Here is a 16,664-nt window from a genome sequence, read left to right as displayed (position 1 = left end):
ACGCACGAACGCGGGGCCTCCGCCGCCTCCGCCGGGCCGCAGGCGCGCGGGTCTCGCGAGAGCGGCGCTGGCGGCCAATCAGCGCGCGGGGAGCGGGCGAGAACACGCGACCGTGGAGCGGGGCCGGGACAGCGCAGCGGCGGCGGGGGCGGCCATGGCGGGCGCCGGGCGCTGAGGGACGGGCCCGCCTCCTCCTGCCCGGCCCGCCCGCTCCGCCCGCTCCGCGCTCGGCTCACGGCACCGAGCGCCGCCCCGCCACGAGCAGTTGAGGCAGAGATTGATCCGGGCCGTGCTCGGCGCGAGGGGCGCAGGAACCGCCGTGTGAGGCGGCGGCGGCGGCTCGTGCGCGGACACAGCGGGGTCGGTGGGAGCAGCAGTTTTGTAGGGAGTGGCCGTGGGAGCTGCGGCCCCGCCATCTGCCCGGCGAACGGGCAGGGCACAGCCTGCGATAGCCGTGTGCGGTCCTTTCCACGTGTGTTGATCGGCTGGGCCGGGAAGTGTCCCGGCTGAGGATTGATGGTCTCTGTCAAAACGCGCATGGTTGCTGAGGCGTTGATGAACCCACCGCGGGGTCTGTGAGTCACTGCAGAAAAGGCAGGAACGCGCTGTTGCCAAATAGGTTGTTGCACCCGGTGAACAAGAGGCCAATCCACACCCAGAGTCGAGGTATTTGATTTATTTACAATTCAGCGCAGAAATGGGTGCTACATGGGGAATCCACAAAGCCAGCATACCAACGATCAAAATTTCTTACTATTTATACACTTTAGCAAACGAATTATTGTTCATTGGCTTAAGTTGATTAATCCGCATGCTCAGTTTTCTCTTTTGGATACATCAGTGGTCACGATCTGCCCCTGCCCTAATTACCTTTAACCCAGTTGGAGCTGATTTCAGCACAATTGCTGAATTGGCTTTATCAGTGTCGCCCTTATCTTGGAGTTCTGTTAGATGGTCTTGTGGCCCATGAGTTCTGCATTCTTCGTGTCCACTGTCATTGGTACCTCCTTCTTCCCAAGCTTTGTTAACTTCCCAAAACTTCAAAGAATATCCTTCCTTCAGAAAATTTTACATATTCCACATTTTGCAACAAAACCTCGATTTGTACAGTTAAAGGGAGAACAGGCTTAAAATACACACTTTTATGTGTGGAATGCTGCAAATGATACTCCTCAGGAAAATGTAATTTCACTCACACAGACTGGGAATATGGACATGGCTGTGCACTTTTTGCTCTTGTTTTTGTAACTGCAGTAAAGCCTAGGCTCCAAAACTCACTTTCATTACAATTGTGCTTACGTTGAAACAGAGAAAACCCACAATGTAATAAATTTTTTATTAGAACCATAGAATATCCTGAGTTGGAAGAGACACACACAAAGTCCAATTCCTAGCCCTGCACAGACAGCCCAACAATCCCACCCTTTTCCAAATGCTTCTGGAGCTTTGGCAGCCTTGGGGCTGTGACCATTCTCTGGGGAGCCTGTTCAGTACTCCACCACCCTCTGAGTGAAGAACTTTTTCCTAATATCCACCCTGAACCTTCCCTGACAAAATTTCAGCCATTGCCTTGGGTCCTGTCAACTGGTCACCAGAAAGCAGAGATCTGTGCCTCAATTACTATTTTATTATTTTAATATTATTTTAACTTAGTTCCCCAAACAAAGCTCCAAGTTTATAAACAATGCAGAATTCAGGACATAGAGCTTCAAATATTCAGTAATTCATGCTGTTAGTTGTAGCCAAAAAATAAGGAAAGCTACAGCGTGGCATATATTCCTTTTGATTGGAGAGGGCTCTTCCTAGGCTTTGATCTAAAAACGAATCTAAATGAATTTGACTCATTAGGAAACATAAACATTCAGACTATTTTTGAACCTGTTGGCTTGTAAATGTGTCTCTGGCTTAGGTATCCTGTCCTGTTCTTGTCAGCTCCTCCCTAAGAGGTGGAGTTTCTCGGGAGACTTCCATAAAGTGGGAGAGAGGATGCCCTCTCTATGAGGATTTCTTAAGGGAAATATGCTCTATGCAGAGAGGATACAACAGAAGACAATCCATACCACAGTTGCTATTCACAGGTAAAGATTAAAGAACAGATGTAGTTGTCTAATGCTGTCTAATAAGTAAAATAATAAATTGAAATAATAAGGTAAAAATGTGGGAGCTGCTGTTTAGCAGCAGTTTGACTGTGTGGTGCTGATCCCTGGTTTTCAGAGGTTGGGATGGTTGACCAGCTGCAGCAGAAGTTTCCCTTTTCCCCTTCATTGTCCCTGAGGTAAAGAAAAGTAAAAATGGGCTAAGAGCAGCTGCAGAGCTGTGACTTGTCATGAAAAATGATTTGATGCGTTTTGTTATTTTTTTTTAATGTTTTTAAGAGTTGGTATTTCTTCTGATCATAAAGATACAAAAAAGAAGTTTGTAATGATTCTATGCAGAATATCATGGCCAGCTGCATTTCAGCAGGAACCATAGTGGTAAGAAAAGGAGGAATAGCTTCAAACTGATAGAGGGCAGGAACATCTTCCACTGGATGAGGTTGGTCCAAGCCCCATCCAACCTGGCCTGGAACACTATCAGGGGTGGAAATTTTGATCCATGCCTTTTTTTCCCCTACTAATGCTCCGAGTACAATGAAAATTCTGCATGTATGGGGAATTATGCAGTATCTTGAGTAATAAATGGTACGTATTTTATACTTCAGGAAGATACAAAGCTGTGCAACAATTCAGGGGAAAAGGTTTCCTACATAATTCTCTCTTTTCCTAGCACTAAATACTGACTTCTGTCAAAAACGCTAATATTCTCCCAAAAGTTGGAACAAAACCTTTCTTTCATTGCTGAGGGAAAACTTTGCAGGACACTCCTGTGACTCCCAAGTTGGATTAAAATGCATGACTACTTTGCTCTTGGGAAATTATCCCAAAGTATGGCTTCCATATGCCACAGTCTTACAAGAATCTTACAGTAATGAGGGCAGGAGTAACATGGAAAGTTGGATTCTTTGGGGGCAAGATGACAAAACTGAGATTAAAAGAAACATAACTGTAAGTGCAGTTTATAGATTTTTTACATGAATTAGAATTTGTTAAATCCTAATTTCAAAAAAGGTGTTTTGATGACTAATATTTGGAGTTACGTGGAGCGAATCCCAAACCAAAGTCACTCATTCCAAGAGAAGTCACAAAAATGCTTATATTGAAGGGAAGGAATTTATCTAGAACTGGAGGGGGGGAAAATTCTGCAAGTTTGTGCCAGCTGGTAGAGAAGGGGTTTACTTTATTTATGTGAATGTGATTAACCCTCATTAAAGTATTTCTCTGTGTTCATCTAGTCTTTTTGGAAAATAAGTATCAGGAGCCTTGGAGCATCAAGAATCCTGAAGAGGCATTACCTTGACACCTGATGTGTCTATTTTGTGATGTGCAGAGCTCTGAGGAGAGAGGCCTTTTTCCACTAAAAAAAAGGTAAAGTTGGAGCATAGCCAACAGAAATTAGTCTCTTCTGACTTAAATGTGTTAATTATCTGTTAAATACAACAAAATCACCAGAGACTGAGGAGGGAGGAGGACTTGCTCATTTGCTTTCATCCTTGCTCTTTTCATGGGCTAACTCTTATCTCCAGTTTTTCTTGGCTGCTGCAATTGGCTCATTCAGAACAATCGGTGAGGGAAAACTGAGGGAAGGAATGAACATAAAATAAGTGTTGTATTTATATTTAAGGGCTTTGTATCTTCAAACAGCAGTTAAGGGAAAGGTGGGTGAGAAGTGACATCCCAGATCTGGGGATATTGTCTCTGTCCCACACAATAGTGATGTGTTAATGTCTGTCACAAGGTTTTATGGGTCACATGTAACAGCCCTTGTGTGAGACACTACAAATATAAGTGAGGCCAATTTTAGGAACCCAAAGTTTAAAAAAAAACATTAATTATGGAAGCCCAAAGGATAAATAAGTAAAGATGTATCAGCTGCAGGAGAAAGTCAGTGCACTGACCACACAAAAGGTTTTGGAAGAAAGTGGAAAATTTTAAGGAGAGGTAGTGCTGAGGGATTTGTAGGTATCTGTCCTGGGGACAGTATCTCAGCATAAACTTCTCTGGTGTCTAAGGAGAGACAGGTAAGGTGCTTATTAGACTGTTTTAGAAGCTGATTGATGGTTATTACTAGGATTTCCCAGCAGAGTTTTCATTTCAAACCAAATTACCAGCATGTTACAGGAGAGGAGGCCTGAAGTGAAACAAAACTCACATTATAACCAAAAAAGCTCCTCCTGCTTTCCTGCCAGGATAATGTAGATTCAGACCAGTAACACAGGAGTAAATTTCCCAAATTAAAGGAAATTAGGCTTTAACAGGAAAAGAATTAGGAAGACAACAAGGCAGGGAAAGAACTGAGGTGTTGATGATGAACATGACACATGTTTAGTCAGCAAAGGTAGATCTGGCTTTAACACAAAGGCGTAGAGGTTTTGTGGTTGAAAGTGCAGCGTGCTCAGGTGGCATTCACTGGGTGTGCACATTGCACCACCATTATGTTAAAGTGGTGCAAGCCTCTTACTAAATGTGTGTTAGAGGAATTTAATACCTGTTTCACGGCAGGATTCCTTATGGCAGGCATCCCCTGTTCACTGCTGCTGTGCAATTCCTTGTTCTGCGTGTTCCCTTTCTGTTGGTGTGTAATTCCTGGGTTTGAGCACTGATGCTAAATTTATCCATTAAAGTATGTTATTAGCTTTTCCTAGAGCATAAATCACAGTGCAGTTTGATCTACCAAACCCTGAAGTATTTCCCCTCCATGTTATGTCATTTATAGCAACTCTGTAGCTGCAGAACAAAATCTGGATTCCTGCTTTACCATAATTGTGGTGTTTTGTACTTTTGCACAGGAACCTGTTGTGGTTTTTTACCTCTTGGTGTTCCTGGGTGAAGTATTAAAACTGCGCAGTTTTACAGCTGGAGAAAGAAGCTGACTGTGCTAATAGCAGCTTTTCCAACATTATCCTGAGCTTTTGCTACCAGAAGTCTCATGAATAGACTCCTAAAAGATGTAATCAAATTACTTGACAGAATCCTGTAATTCTGTGCAATCATTCCTAAGCAGTTTGTTGGGGTTTTTTTCTTCACATTTTCATTCCTTAATCTTAGTGAACACTCTACCTGTCTGGAGTCCACCTGAAATCCATGTTACCAACCCATGAGGAAAAATGTGCATGATCAGGGTAATCAAAGAGCCAAACCTCACACATCTAAAGGCTCTTCAGGTGCCCAGGTCAGGGGTCTCTGTATGGTGTTGGGGGTGTCCTGTACTCCTTGGGATCCCTCAGTGACTGTGAGGTGTGGATGTTTCTGGGTGCCACTGTCTCAAAAAGTGACAGAAGGAACAAACCACATAAATGGAAGTTAACTGTAGCTATTTGTAGCAGTTTGGATCCTGGAGTGGCTTTTGAGTAGCTTAACCATTGATAAAGGACGTTTCCTGTGGAGGCTCCATGTGTTGGATGGGCAGATTCAGACAACATTCCACTCTCAGCACTCCGTAACTTGGAGCCAGAGGAAGGCATCACAACAGCAATTTGCCAAACAGTGTGAGTAGAATAGAAAAACCAACCAAGTCCCAGTGGAATGCGCACAGGTGGGGAGCACAGCTGCTGTGAGCAGGTGGTTGTGCAGCAGCAGCCTGGATCCTCTGCCATGTTCCTCCGGTGTCCTTCCATGCTCACGAATCATGGCTAAAACTGCCGTTCCCGGGATCAGCCCGGGTTTGCAAGCGGACAGACGGGAGCGGGCCTGAGGGAGCCCCGAGGGGCGCGGGGAGTGAGCGCAGAAGGGGCATAGCCGCCGCGCTGTCCGGGGAGCGGCCGCCATGGCGCCGAAGGCTCTCCCCGTGAGGAGCGGCCGCCATAGCGCTGAGGGCGCTGAGGGGCGGGGCCGCCGCGCTCCCGCCCAGCGCCCGCCGGGTCCTCCGGGAGCCGCGCGCCAAGGGCGGCGCTCTGGCCCCGCCGCCGCCATCTCGGTGTCGATGGTGGCGGGGGCGGGGCGGGGCAGCTCCGCCCAGCGCTGCCGCGGAGAGAGGAGGAAATGGCGGCGCGGCGCGGCTGAGACCCTCGGCGGCCGCGGTGAGAGCCCCCTTCTCTGCCCGCGGTGAGTGCGGGAGGCGGGCGGGGGAGCACCGGGGCGGGAGGAGAGTGGGAGCGGGGCCGCCGCTGCGGCGGGGAGGTCGCGGGAAAGGCGGCCCAGCCGCCTTGGGGCTCGCTATAAAATGGAGGCGGGCGGGCGGGCGGCCGGAGCGGCTCGGGTGCGGGGGGGGGCGGTTCCCCGGGGAGCAGCGGGGCGCGGGTACAGCCCGGTCCGGCCCGGTCCGGAGGAGGCGGCGGCTCCGTGCGGGGCTCCGGAGGAAGCTTTTGGCTCACGCCGCGGCGGGGCTGGAGCGGAACGGCCGCTCCCCGGGTGGAGCGGGCTGAAGGCGGCTCCTCCATCTTGGGGGGAAGGAGAGGCGAGGAGAGGCCGGGTGTGCTCGGAGCCCGTCGCCGTCATGGCCACGCTGACGCCGGGAAGCTGCTTCGTGACGGCACCACCGACTGTACCCACCGGCCCCGGGCCTGCGCCGGGGGTGCCTGGGGCGGGGGAGCGCCCTTGGGGACCCACAAACCCAACCGAGCGCAACCGAAATCGTTCCGGGGCTTCGGCAGGGGGGACGGAGACTTCCCTGCCTTGGGGAAATGTTTTTCTCTGGGCAAAGGAGGGGATCTCCTTATTGGTGAGTTAAACACGGGGAGTTGAACTTCATCATGTTCTGCTGACTATTTTGTAGGGAGAAAAACCCGAATATTTAGACAGTAGGAATTATTGGCTGGCTTTAAATATTTAATAAATTCCTTTCCAGTAACTATTCCTTATCCCTGGCACTAATGTACTTAAACGGTACTAATGTACTTAAATGCTGTCTTTTGGAGGTGATGATAGTTTGGAGCGGTTTGTCTGGCTCGCAAAAACCATTATTCGGTGGCAGCCAAATTTTGTTTCATACATAGTTTTCAGTTTATACCTCCAAGCGGCAGCGCATGTTTTAGTTGTGATTATGAAAATCTAACTATTTTAGCTTGTCGTTTTTAACTTGGAAACAATGTTACAATCTCGTAATGTATTGTAAAATGAATGTGTATTACACTCGCCCTGCAGTTTTTATCTTCAGTAATTTGAAACAGTATAACATGCTCTTTTTCTTGCATGGGCTTTCATGGGTTTTCCTTCCAGGAACTTCAGGGAGGAAAAAAAATGCTGATTCCTTTTTATTTGACTCAGAAGAATGTATATAGCATTCCTAAATTCCCTGGGGTTTTTGTTTGGTTGGTTTTTTTCCCCCTGGATAATAGAGTTGAGATTTTTTTCAGAAATAGCTCTTTTGAATACTTAGTAATCACAGTCGTGTTTAACTGAATTCTTTGGCAGGTGATATTAAAACTATATTTTGCCGTATTTTATGAGAACTTTTTCACTGTTTGCTTCTTTGTGTATTTTCCTCAGTTTTCTTTTAAGGGGTAATTTGAATTAGTTTAGCTTTAACAGTCTTGGTGCTGCTTCTACAAACAAAATTTGCCAGATGTTTAACCAATTTGATTGCTGGTCAATGAAAAATGAAATGTAGTTACTCTCCAAGTGTACCATATACTGTGTTAATTGTAGTGGATATTCTGGGTTGTGCTCCACTTTTATGTGTGCCAGCTGCTTGTTATCGTTCCTTGACATTTAGAACTTTCTATAGGAATAAATATAGAAGTAAGCTCAAAATAGCTGTTCAGCTAGGCCTTAAATTTTTTTCATTTGACAGTTCCAGAAACATGTCAGGCATAAAGGTGTTTTAATGCACTTGGGTGAAAGAGTGAAGCCTCACGTTGGCCTTCAGCCTCCATTGAGAGTGCTTGACTCCAATGATTTGAAAATCAAATAATTGGTGTTTTCAAGACCAGCCTTTAAATCTTTATTTTTTACGAAGTTTTTGTGCTTTTTGTTTCTATAAGGGATATTTTCTGTTGGTATGCAAATGAAGGTTTTGCTGTGTTGCAAATATATGTACAGTGCAAAAATGCCTACAGTTTTAAAAACTGTTGAAATATGAAATAATAATATAAACTAATATCTGTTCACACTGTGCTTCAGAGGGTGTTTTCATATAATTGAAAGATATATTTTGCATTAAAAAACCAAGTAATACCGAAACCCTGAAACCCCCCAAAGCAATGCAAATAGGATCAAATGTAGGTTAGTAGATAAAATTGAATAAATATTTTTTCAGTGTCTAGTGGACTCCCAAAAGCCAGTGTTTGTTCTGCTTAATCCAGCTTCACTACTAAGACTTTCTGGCAGTTGATCACATTATTTGTTTCTGGTTTAAGATAGTAATTGTCTTTATAGCTGTAATTTAACAACTGTGGGATTTTAATTCTGCACAGCCTGAAACTTTAAGCTGGAGGTATTTGTGGGAAGAGGAAGAGCAAGGATTAGAGGGGGTTGGGCTGAGAGTTACGAAATGTAACTGATAGAAGTAGGGGAAGGGCCTGGACTGGGCAAGAGTGGGATTACATGGCTTTAGTGGTGTCTCTGCACCAGTTTTATTCTCTGGTTCACTTTCTGCCTTATGTCTCTTGTGCCACAAGTAGTAGGGCAGTGGTAGGAGATTTGAGGAGAGGATTTTAATAGAAGGGAGATTTCCCCAGTTTATGCAAAAGCTGGTTCCTCTTTGTGTGTGCAGTCAGGCCTGACTTCTCAGCTCTCAGTTAATGCTTGGAGGGTTCACTGCTGGGAAGTTTTTATCTAACGCAGCTTCTGAAAGAAGCGGATATTCCACAGGTGTTACTGATGCTGGTCTCAGGAGCACTGATAGACTTTGAGTGTAAAAAGCTTAGATTTCCAGTTAGGCAGCTCAAACGCACAGATTTAATGTGCATTATGTGTGTTCTCCCAGTAAACTCTAATCAAAACTGGAAACTCAACTGTGTTTACTGCATCCTTAATAACATAATCAGCGTGCTGTAATTACTACCAAATTTGGAAGAAGTTCATTTCTGTTTACTTCATTTAATGAAGCTGTTTTGATGAAATAAGAATGAAAATGATAGCTAGTTTCAGAGGTTATATTTTGGCTTACTTTCTACAAATGAAATAAGGGAAAAAATTGTAAAACCACGTGATTGTTTTATTCAACAGCTGTACTGGTAGGGTCAGAAATTATAGATTATTTATAAACAAACAAGATGTGGGATTGTGAAAGGTTAGACTTTAGGATTCTCTGATTTAGCTGTTGGATTTACAGCTGAATGTTCCTAACGGCTCTGATAAAGAACTGGTAATTTCCGTGATGTCCTGGTGGAGGAATGCCAGAGGGTGTGAATTGCCTTCCCAAAGAAGTGGTTCCTGGGGAGTTGCTGAAGAGATCAAGTTCAGTAGCAGAAATTGAACATTAGGCAAATAAATAGTATGTATTTGCGAAATATTTTCATTCCAGATGATGGAACAGGAGTGCTAAAGATCCTGAGTGATACCCAGGCAGTGTTTGTAATTGATACTTCTGTTGACTAAACTTTCAGCCATGACTTGTAAAATTGGCTATTGTTGGAGCCTTTAGAAGGTTTCTTGTGCAGAGATGATTGTGCTTGGGCTTTTAATCTAAGCATTTGACCACCTAAAGTCGTGGTTACTGTTTCTTAATCTGTATAAAAGGCAACAGGAAAACAGCAGAGCTCTCTTCACTACTTTGATTTTGCTCACAGCTTTCCTTAATGGGCAAAATCTGTTTGTTACCTGAGTTTTGCTCATGCTGGTCAGACCCTGAAAGCAGAAGTAAACCTGACCCAAAAATTCAATTTTTTGGGGGGTAAATTTTCATTTTTAGGGCAAATATGGGATTATTTTACTCAGAAGACTGTGACTAAAGGCTTCAGAAGGTGTTGTAGGAGGAGTGAAATGCCAAATGTCAGTCTGCTACTAAGTCAGTATCTGCCTAGGCTGTTAACCACCCATGGAGTTCTGACTAGAAAATAAAAGTGATGTATGCAATACTTTTCTTCCCACTTAAAATGAATGTTTTCATAAATGCAGAAAACACTACAGTCAATATGAATTTTGTTTCCTAAACACGGTTACGGGCTTACAGCTTGGAGGACGTACACAGCGTAAGTGCCTTGTGTTAGGGGTTACCAAAGTTCATCAGTGCTGTTGTCACGGTTCTGTCCCCAGCTGCTGACACAGAGCTGTGCTGACAAAGCCCCTCCTGCCTACACACCTATCTTAGAATCTCTTTGCCAATATAACTACTTCTTCCAAGGAATTTGATTGAACTTTCAAAGTCTTTTCCCCCATCCCGCGGTGAACTGCTTCCCTGCGTCGTGGGGCCCATGATAGAGCTGAGGTTGAGTGTGCAGCTGCACTGAGAACCCACTGCACAGAGTGGTGCTCACCTGCCCCACCCTGCAAACAGCACAGACAGGTAAAAGTACAGTTTTGCATATCTAATTACACCAGTATGAGGCACTCGTGCCAGCACAGTTCTGTTGATTAGGGATTGTAGCCCTTACTATTCCTGACTTGTGCAATTGTGACAGGCAACATCTGTAGTACAGATAGGATCTGTTATTAAATTGAATGCTTGTGTTTGCCAGATATCTGATGGGCCTGCTGCTAAAGTGCCTTGAGTATTTCTATGAAAAATTGCTATTTAGCTGAATTTAATTGTGAGAACTTCAGTCAGCCTCAAAGAAGCTCTTTTTGCTACTTACCCAGAATAAAATGCTACTGTAATGCCTGGTGCTGTTCTCATTCTGCTACATGACCTACCCGGGGGTCCATCCCTTCTTCCCTTGACTGCTCGGGTCCTGTGTGCTGCAATATGAAGTAAGAGGGTTTTAACCTGAAAGACACCAAAATAAACTTCAGTGTGTTTGTGTTTTGCTTTGCATAAACCAGGGAGCTGCTCTGTGTTTTTGCTTGGTGCAGTTCCGTTGTACTATGGAGTTGCTCATTGTCTTTGCTCTCTAACTGCTGCTGGGCCCAGTCTGTGTGTGCTGCTAATGTGATAATCTGCTGCTGTGCACACACGTTAAATTCATCACTTCCAGGAGGTCCCACATTCCCTGCAAATGTTCAGGAATGCTGTCCTGTGCAAGCACAGGTTTCCATCCTGTGAGGCACTGGCCCTCCTATGAGGCTTATGTAAGGTAAGTGAGCAGCCTGACAGGAACCATGGAAAGCCTGATGGTGTTTTAGTTTCAGACACATCAGAGAGGGTTTGTAATGTGTTGACTAAAGGCATTTTAATTTGGAAAGGCTACTGTTTTTATTATTACAAGTACAGAGACCTTGTGAGTTATCTTGTTATTAAGGGAAGCTGTTTCTTTTTGGAATTAATCCATTTCCTTGTATTTTAACATGTAAGCTGTCAAGTTGGTTTGCTCTGAAGTTTATTGTTAAGTTAAACTCTTCACTATTTTCTACTTTTGAAAAGTATTGATCTTGTGAAATTTATGAATGTATTAAGCCTCATTTTTCATGATGGAAAAATCTAGGAGATTGAAAACTCGTTTCTGCATATTTGAAAATTTTTAAAGAGTAGTTAATGTTTGTTTACATTTTAAATCTCATTAGTTCATTGGCGTCAACACTGTGTGTTGGTGGTATGTGGTGTCATGTGAATGTGCACTTAATGGGCTCTCCTGTACCAAGACAGGATGAGTGTTTTGCACCATACCATGAACATTTGAAATAACTTTTCAGCACCAAACATAAAAACAGGCAGAAAGTCTGCAGACCACAAAGCTACCCTGAAATGTCCTGAGTGTCCTGGGTGCAGAGAGGTGGTAGCGATGGGCTCTACTGAATAGTTCTGGCACCACATCATTACACCTCAGGGTCCTACAGTACCTTCAAAGATTTCTTCAAAAAAACATTGGAGAGGTTGAGGAAGGGGATCTCAACAGATGTGTAGAAGCCTCTGGATTAATTTTTTCCTCACCTGCTCCCTCTGGTCATCTCACTTCATTGGAGTGCTCAGGTGTCCTCAGGGAGCTTTGCCCTCCTGTGGTGTGGGTACCATAAACACCCTTTTCTTTCCACCACCTTCAAAGGGTGCAGATTCTTCATTCTGTGGTTCAACCATTCTATCTTGGGCCAGCCTGATCCCCTAAACCAGTGAGTTCTTTTCCATTACTTTTGGCAGGGACTTGATGGGGTACTCCCCAACATTGAAAAACGAGGCTTTACAAGGACTAGAATCTCTCTGTAATGGGAGACAGGGAGGCGAGGGCAGAAGCAGCAGGTCTGGGTGAACTGAGGTGTGGTGTGAGACTGGACTGTAGGTGTCTGTGGTGCCATCCCTGACAAATTAATACCCTGTTATGCTCTGTGCATCAGAGATTGAAATACTATCCTGATACTAAAAGCTACCTTAAAACCAGATCTTGGTGATAATTTCTCTTAATTTGGCTGTATAGAACTGTTCTACCGGCCTAGAATAATTACTGCTTCCTGCAGTGTTTAAGAGTGCAGGTTTCTTAAATTGGGCTGGATTGTTCTTGGGGAGCATGACTGTGCTACTGCTCAGTCTACATCTTGCAAATTTACAAGCTTTTTAAGTTTTTTAAATGGGAATAATACATTGACTCTAGAATAGAAAGGAAAGAACTGCCACTTTTAAGTTGTTAGTATTGTGGTTAGAGGAGGTGGTGGCTTTGTTTTTAATCTTGAAATTAATTTACTTTGGTTAATGATAGCCAGCAAAGCACTTAGAGATAAGTGCTTTGTAGTGTTGTTTCTCTTTGGTTTTGTTCTTTTAGGTCTAACTATAATAAGCATTGAAATACTGTGATTTTATGCAAATTCAATTTTTAATGTGCTATTTCAAATGTGAACTTCTGGCATAAAATTTTTGTATTTACCAGGAATGTCTGGACTTTTGACCTTGAGCTGCAGCTTGGCTATGGCAGTCAAGTAGTGAGATAATAAATTATTTGGAGTGAGGGGGAGAAGTTAGGACCACAACAATTTTCTTGTCTCACAATATCCAGACTTAACTTTTAGGACTGTGACCTCTTGTTCTTCAGCTCTCATTGCCTCTCTTTGTCACAAGGTCCATTTCACAACTGTTTGGAAGATGTCAGCCTGCCTTCTTAGGATACACAACTTAGTGAGCAGTGGATATGTTTTACATGAAAATAAAAGGCCATGTGCTGGCTGTAGTGGGGGGCCTGATTTTCTGTTGCTTTCCATGCTAGTAGAGTATCTGTTCTTGTATCTTTCATGGCTGAGCAGATGGAGGGAACATCTCCAGAGCCAGGGCAGAAGCTGTTCCTGCTGTTCTTGGGGGTCACTGGATTGCACTTTTGTCCCTGGTCTCACTGGAACTGCTTGTTCCTGTACAGAGTAGGTGATGCCCTACTGGCATCCTTTGGGCTGCTTTTGCAGTGCTTGTTGATGCAAGGGATTAATTTTGCTGCTGCTTAGCAGGTTTCCCAGCTATCATGTTTGCCAAAAAGGGATGCAAAATAACTTTCAATGGGATCAGTCTTCTGAGTAGGAATGCATCAACTAAGACATACCAACATTTCTTTTATGTGCATCAGAAATTATATCCTTATATGAGTTCTCAGACTATTTTGTTTTTCCTTGCGTGGTATTACTATATTTGCTGATTAGGAATTTCTAACACTTAAAGAAGGCTATCGTAGGCCAAGCCCAGTAACTCTTTACAGGGAATAAAATGAGAAAATAACATAAATTGTGACTGAAATAAGTGTTACATCATTCTGACAAGGATGCTTGCTTCCCTGCTTGTAACTTCCTGCAGTTTCTTTGATATTTAAGAAACCTGACTGGGATATCTTTGTTTCAGCCAAGTACTTTGCATATCAAGCTAATTCTGAAGAAACCCATAGAAAAACATAACTAAAACCCAGGTACAAGTCATTCTAACTTAAGCTGGTATCTTATATAGTGGAACAGACTGTATTTGCATTAGGACATGGACATGAAATTGGTCACTGATGAATATACCTGCTTTGAAAACCTAGGTGGTGTGAAATCATGCTTTGGATTTCTTTGCACATGAGAAGAGTCTGCCTTCTCACCAACTTTCATGTTCAGAACCTTATGCTGGCCATTGTGGTTGTTGAGATTTCTGTCCTGTCCTTGGGCATGGCCATTGCATTTCCATAATGTATCTAAAACGATAACGGGAGTTTCAGTATAAAGACTTTTAAAATCTAGAAGATGTAAATATTGTCTATCACAAGTCTTAAAGAGGAGTGAATCTTCCTTCCATGGGTGTTTGTGTAGGGGTGAGTATGTGTGTGATCTTTCAAAATCACTGACATTTCTGTAGAGTTCTCCATGTGAGTAGCAGATAAGAGAATGAATAGGTGTCAGATAGTAATCATTTGGACTAAAGTATTCGTGCAAGGGGCTGGTATAATCCCTAATGAGATACCAGCATTGGTGCAGATCACAGCAAATTGGCTGAGTGTTGACATCCAAGATCAAGGAATAAGATGAGGCCTATTTTGCTATCTAGATGTGAGAATGAGGGAATAAAGATCTCTGGTCTTTCATACTTATTCCTCAAACACTAAATAAAATCCCCAGTAAACTGAATCTGAAGAATTTATCCGGAATACTGACAGACTATTTTTGTACACAAGTCCTCAGATAAACAAGAAATGAAGTTACTTTTAGTACATGTTAAAGGTTTTACTACTAGGCTTCCTTTCAAAATCATTTTATAGAGTGAAGTCTTCTCAGTTACCTGAAGCAGGGAATTCTTAATGTAGTTAAAACAATCAGCTCCAGAAGAGACAAAACCTTGATGCTGTCAGAGGACCTATTGAGTTTTTTATTTCCTCTTCAGGGAAATGAGAAAGACTAAAAGTCGAAATCCCGATCCGAATGAATATTTTTCATGATTTATTGAATTGGCCTTTATCTAGAAATACAAACACAAAAAGATGGGCCAGTGTTGGTGTTCTTGAAAAACTTTGTCACCTCAGATGAAGATGTTATGTTGGGCATCCTAAAAAGGGCTTAATGAAGTTAGCGACAGCAGATCCAGGTGTCTTCACAGCCCATCCTGCCATGAATATCTCAGCTCTGTGTTACTGGCAGAGGTAATTGTCCTTTTTCACCTGAGATTTCTAAGTGCTGAGTCACAATGGCAGGCAGTAGATAAAGAGTGTGCTTCGATGAGGTTTGGTCTGAATGTGAGAGGGAGATGACAAGCGGGTTTTTTGTTTGTTTAATGAAGGTATGTTGGAGGTGAGATTTTTAATGTGTTGAAAGGTGTTGCAGTAGCAGGATTTGAAATATGGGACTCTCTTTTCCATCTCTGATTAATCTGGCTGCCGAGTCTGCTCTGGAATTTTTTCAGTCTGTGTTTTCTGAGAACCACAAGGGTTTGCAGTAGTTGGAGAATCCACAGGGCTACTGAATGGGACTGCTGGGCTCTCTGCTCCTGCAGTGTGGCAGCCCTGTGATTTCGGGTTTGTTACTGCCTGAGAATAGTTGACCATAATTGAAATTAAAAGCTTGTGACAGTTCTGTGATTTTTCTAGGGTACAATACCTCTGTGCTTCAATTGCTTCTGGAATTTAAGTCCAGAATGAAATCAAGTGCCGAACTTTTTTTGGAAAAATTGAAACGTTTTGCCTGAAAATTAATGAGGGAGGAAAAAACTAAATAAATATTTCCTTGACTGGACCTTCTTTCTTGAGATGCTGTGCATCAGCTTTATGCTCCACTTCAGTTAAGTGACTGTTCTGTTTCACTGGAATGCTCATGCTACTGCAGCAACCCCTGATTTGTATTTCTAAATTCATTTATAGTTGGTCTAAAAACCTTAGACATTTTCCCCCTGGAGACTACTTCTCACAGAAGCTTTGAACCTCAGCAGGAACCAGAGGGCCTTCTGAATATATGTCTGTTAATGTTAATTTGCCTTTTTATCCCATCATTTATAGAGACTCTTGCCTCAGTTTTTTCAGAGGAACAAATTATCCTTTCTAATATTCTGCAGAAAACTAGATATAGTTACCTAACATATAGATAGAAAGAGAGGATCATGCTGATGGGAATCTACTAGGGGAAATACAGTAATTTTCAGTTTCCAGCTGGAGCTTCCAATTTCAGAAATATGATTAATATATTGTGTTAGGAGAAATAAAGTTATCATGGATGTTCAGCTCATTTAAAACAAGATTTCCAGTTGCTGCTTCAGTTGATATTTCTGTCAACATGTCAGGTGCAGTTGAACAGTGAACTTGAGAACAAACAGAACAAAATGAACAAAAAGTCCCACTGAATCTGGAAGAGAAAGAGGTATTTGAAGATTCCAAAGTTGCTGTATGTTGTAAATATTTTTGCAGGCAGTTTGTAGAGCATTTGCTTAACAGTGCAAAGTGTAATTGTGACTTAAGGCTTCATCCTTTTGTGTTTTGATAATACTTGATTTTGCAGCTTCTTCTAGGCACTTAAGTTTAGCCTGTATTAAGGTGCAATTCTGCAAGAGCAGATTTGTGTAAAGTAAGTTTGAAACTTCCTCTTTTTCATGAAAAATATTTTGAACCACATGGGAAAGGAAAGTGATGAGATACTAAATAATAATAAGAAACAACCAGGCATTTCACAGCG

General features: G+C 43.1%; 2 protein-coding genes and 1 long non-coding RNA gene across 5 annotated transcripts in view; 2 read left to right on the top strand and 1 right to left on the bottom strand.

Annotated features, from left to right (window-relative positions):
• Positions 1 to 61, bottom strand: part of GID8 (GID complex subunit 8 homolog) — a 7,842-nt gene extending 7,781 nt beyond the window's left edge. Inside the window, exon 1 of the mRNA XM_042046513.1 lies at positions 1 to 61. The gene's annotated coding sequence lies outside the window, so the exon portion shown is untranslated.
• A 93-nt stretch (positions 62 to 154) lies between these two features.
• On the top strand, positions 155 to 5,148 carry LOC121673316. The gene is made up of 3 exons (XR_006019177.1): positions 155 to 666; positions 3,332 to 3,464; positions 4,886 to 5,148. It is a non-coding gene; the product is annotated as an uncharacterized LOC121673316 (long non-coding RNA).
• Positions 5,149 to 6,037: 889 nt separating this feature from the next.
• Positions 6,038 to 16,664, top strand: part of DIDO1 (death inducer-obliterator 1) — a 48,773-nt gene continuing 38,146 nt past the window's right edge. The window contains exon 1 of one of the 3 annotated variants that reach the window (XM_042046430.1): positions 6,038 to 6,140. Coding sequence is in view for 2 of the 3 variants with exons in the window: in XM_042046422.1 (XP_041902356.1) it covers positions 6,532 to 6,756 (225 nt within the window). In the remaining variant the exon portion in view is untranslated. Of the gene's footprint in view, positions 6,141 to 6,380; positions 6,757 to 16,664 lie in introns of those variants that run through there. The other 2 variants (XM_042046422.1, XM_042046438.1) reach the window with 2 other exon arrangements.

This window comes from Corvus kubaryi, unplaced genomic scaffold (genome assembly GCF_017639235.1).
Source record: "Corvus kubaryi isolate FWS band 111438036 unplaced genomic scaffold, C.kubaryi_AGA036_p1.0 134, whole genome shotgun sequence".
Lineage (NCBI taxonomy): Eukaryota > Metazoa > Chordata > Aves > Passeriformes > Corvidae > Corvus > Corvus kubaryi.
Note: the sequence above shows the minus strand (reverse complement) of the source record. Positions and strands in the feature narration are given on the sequence as shown.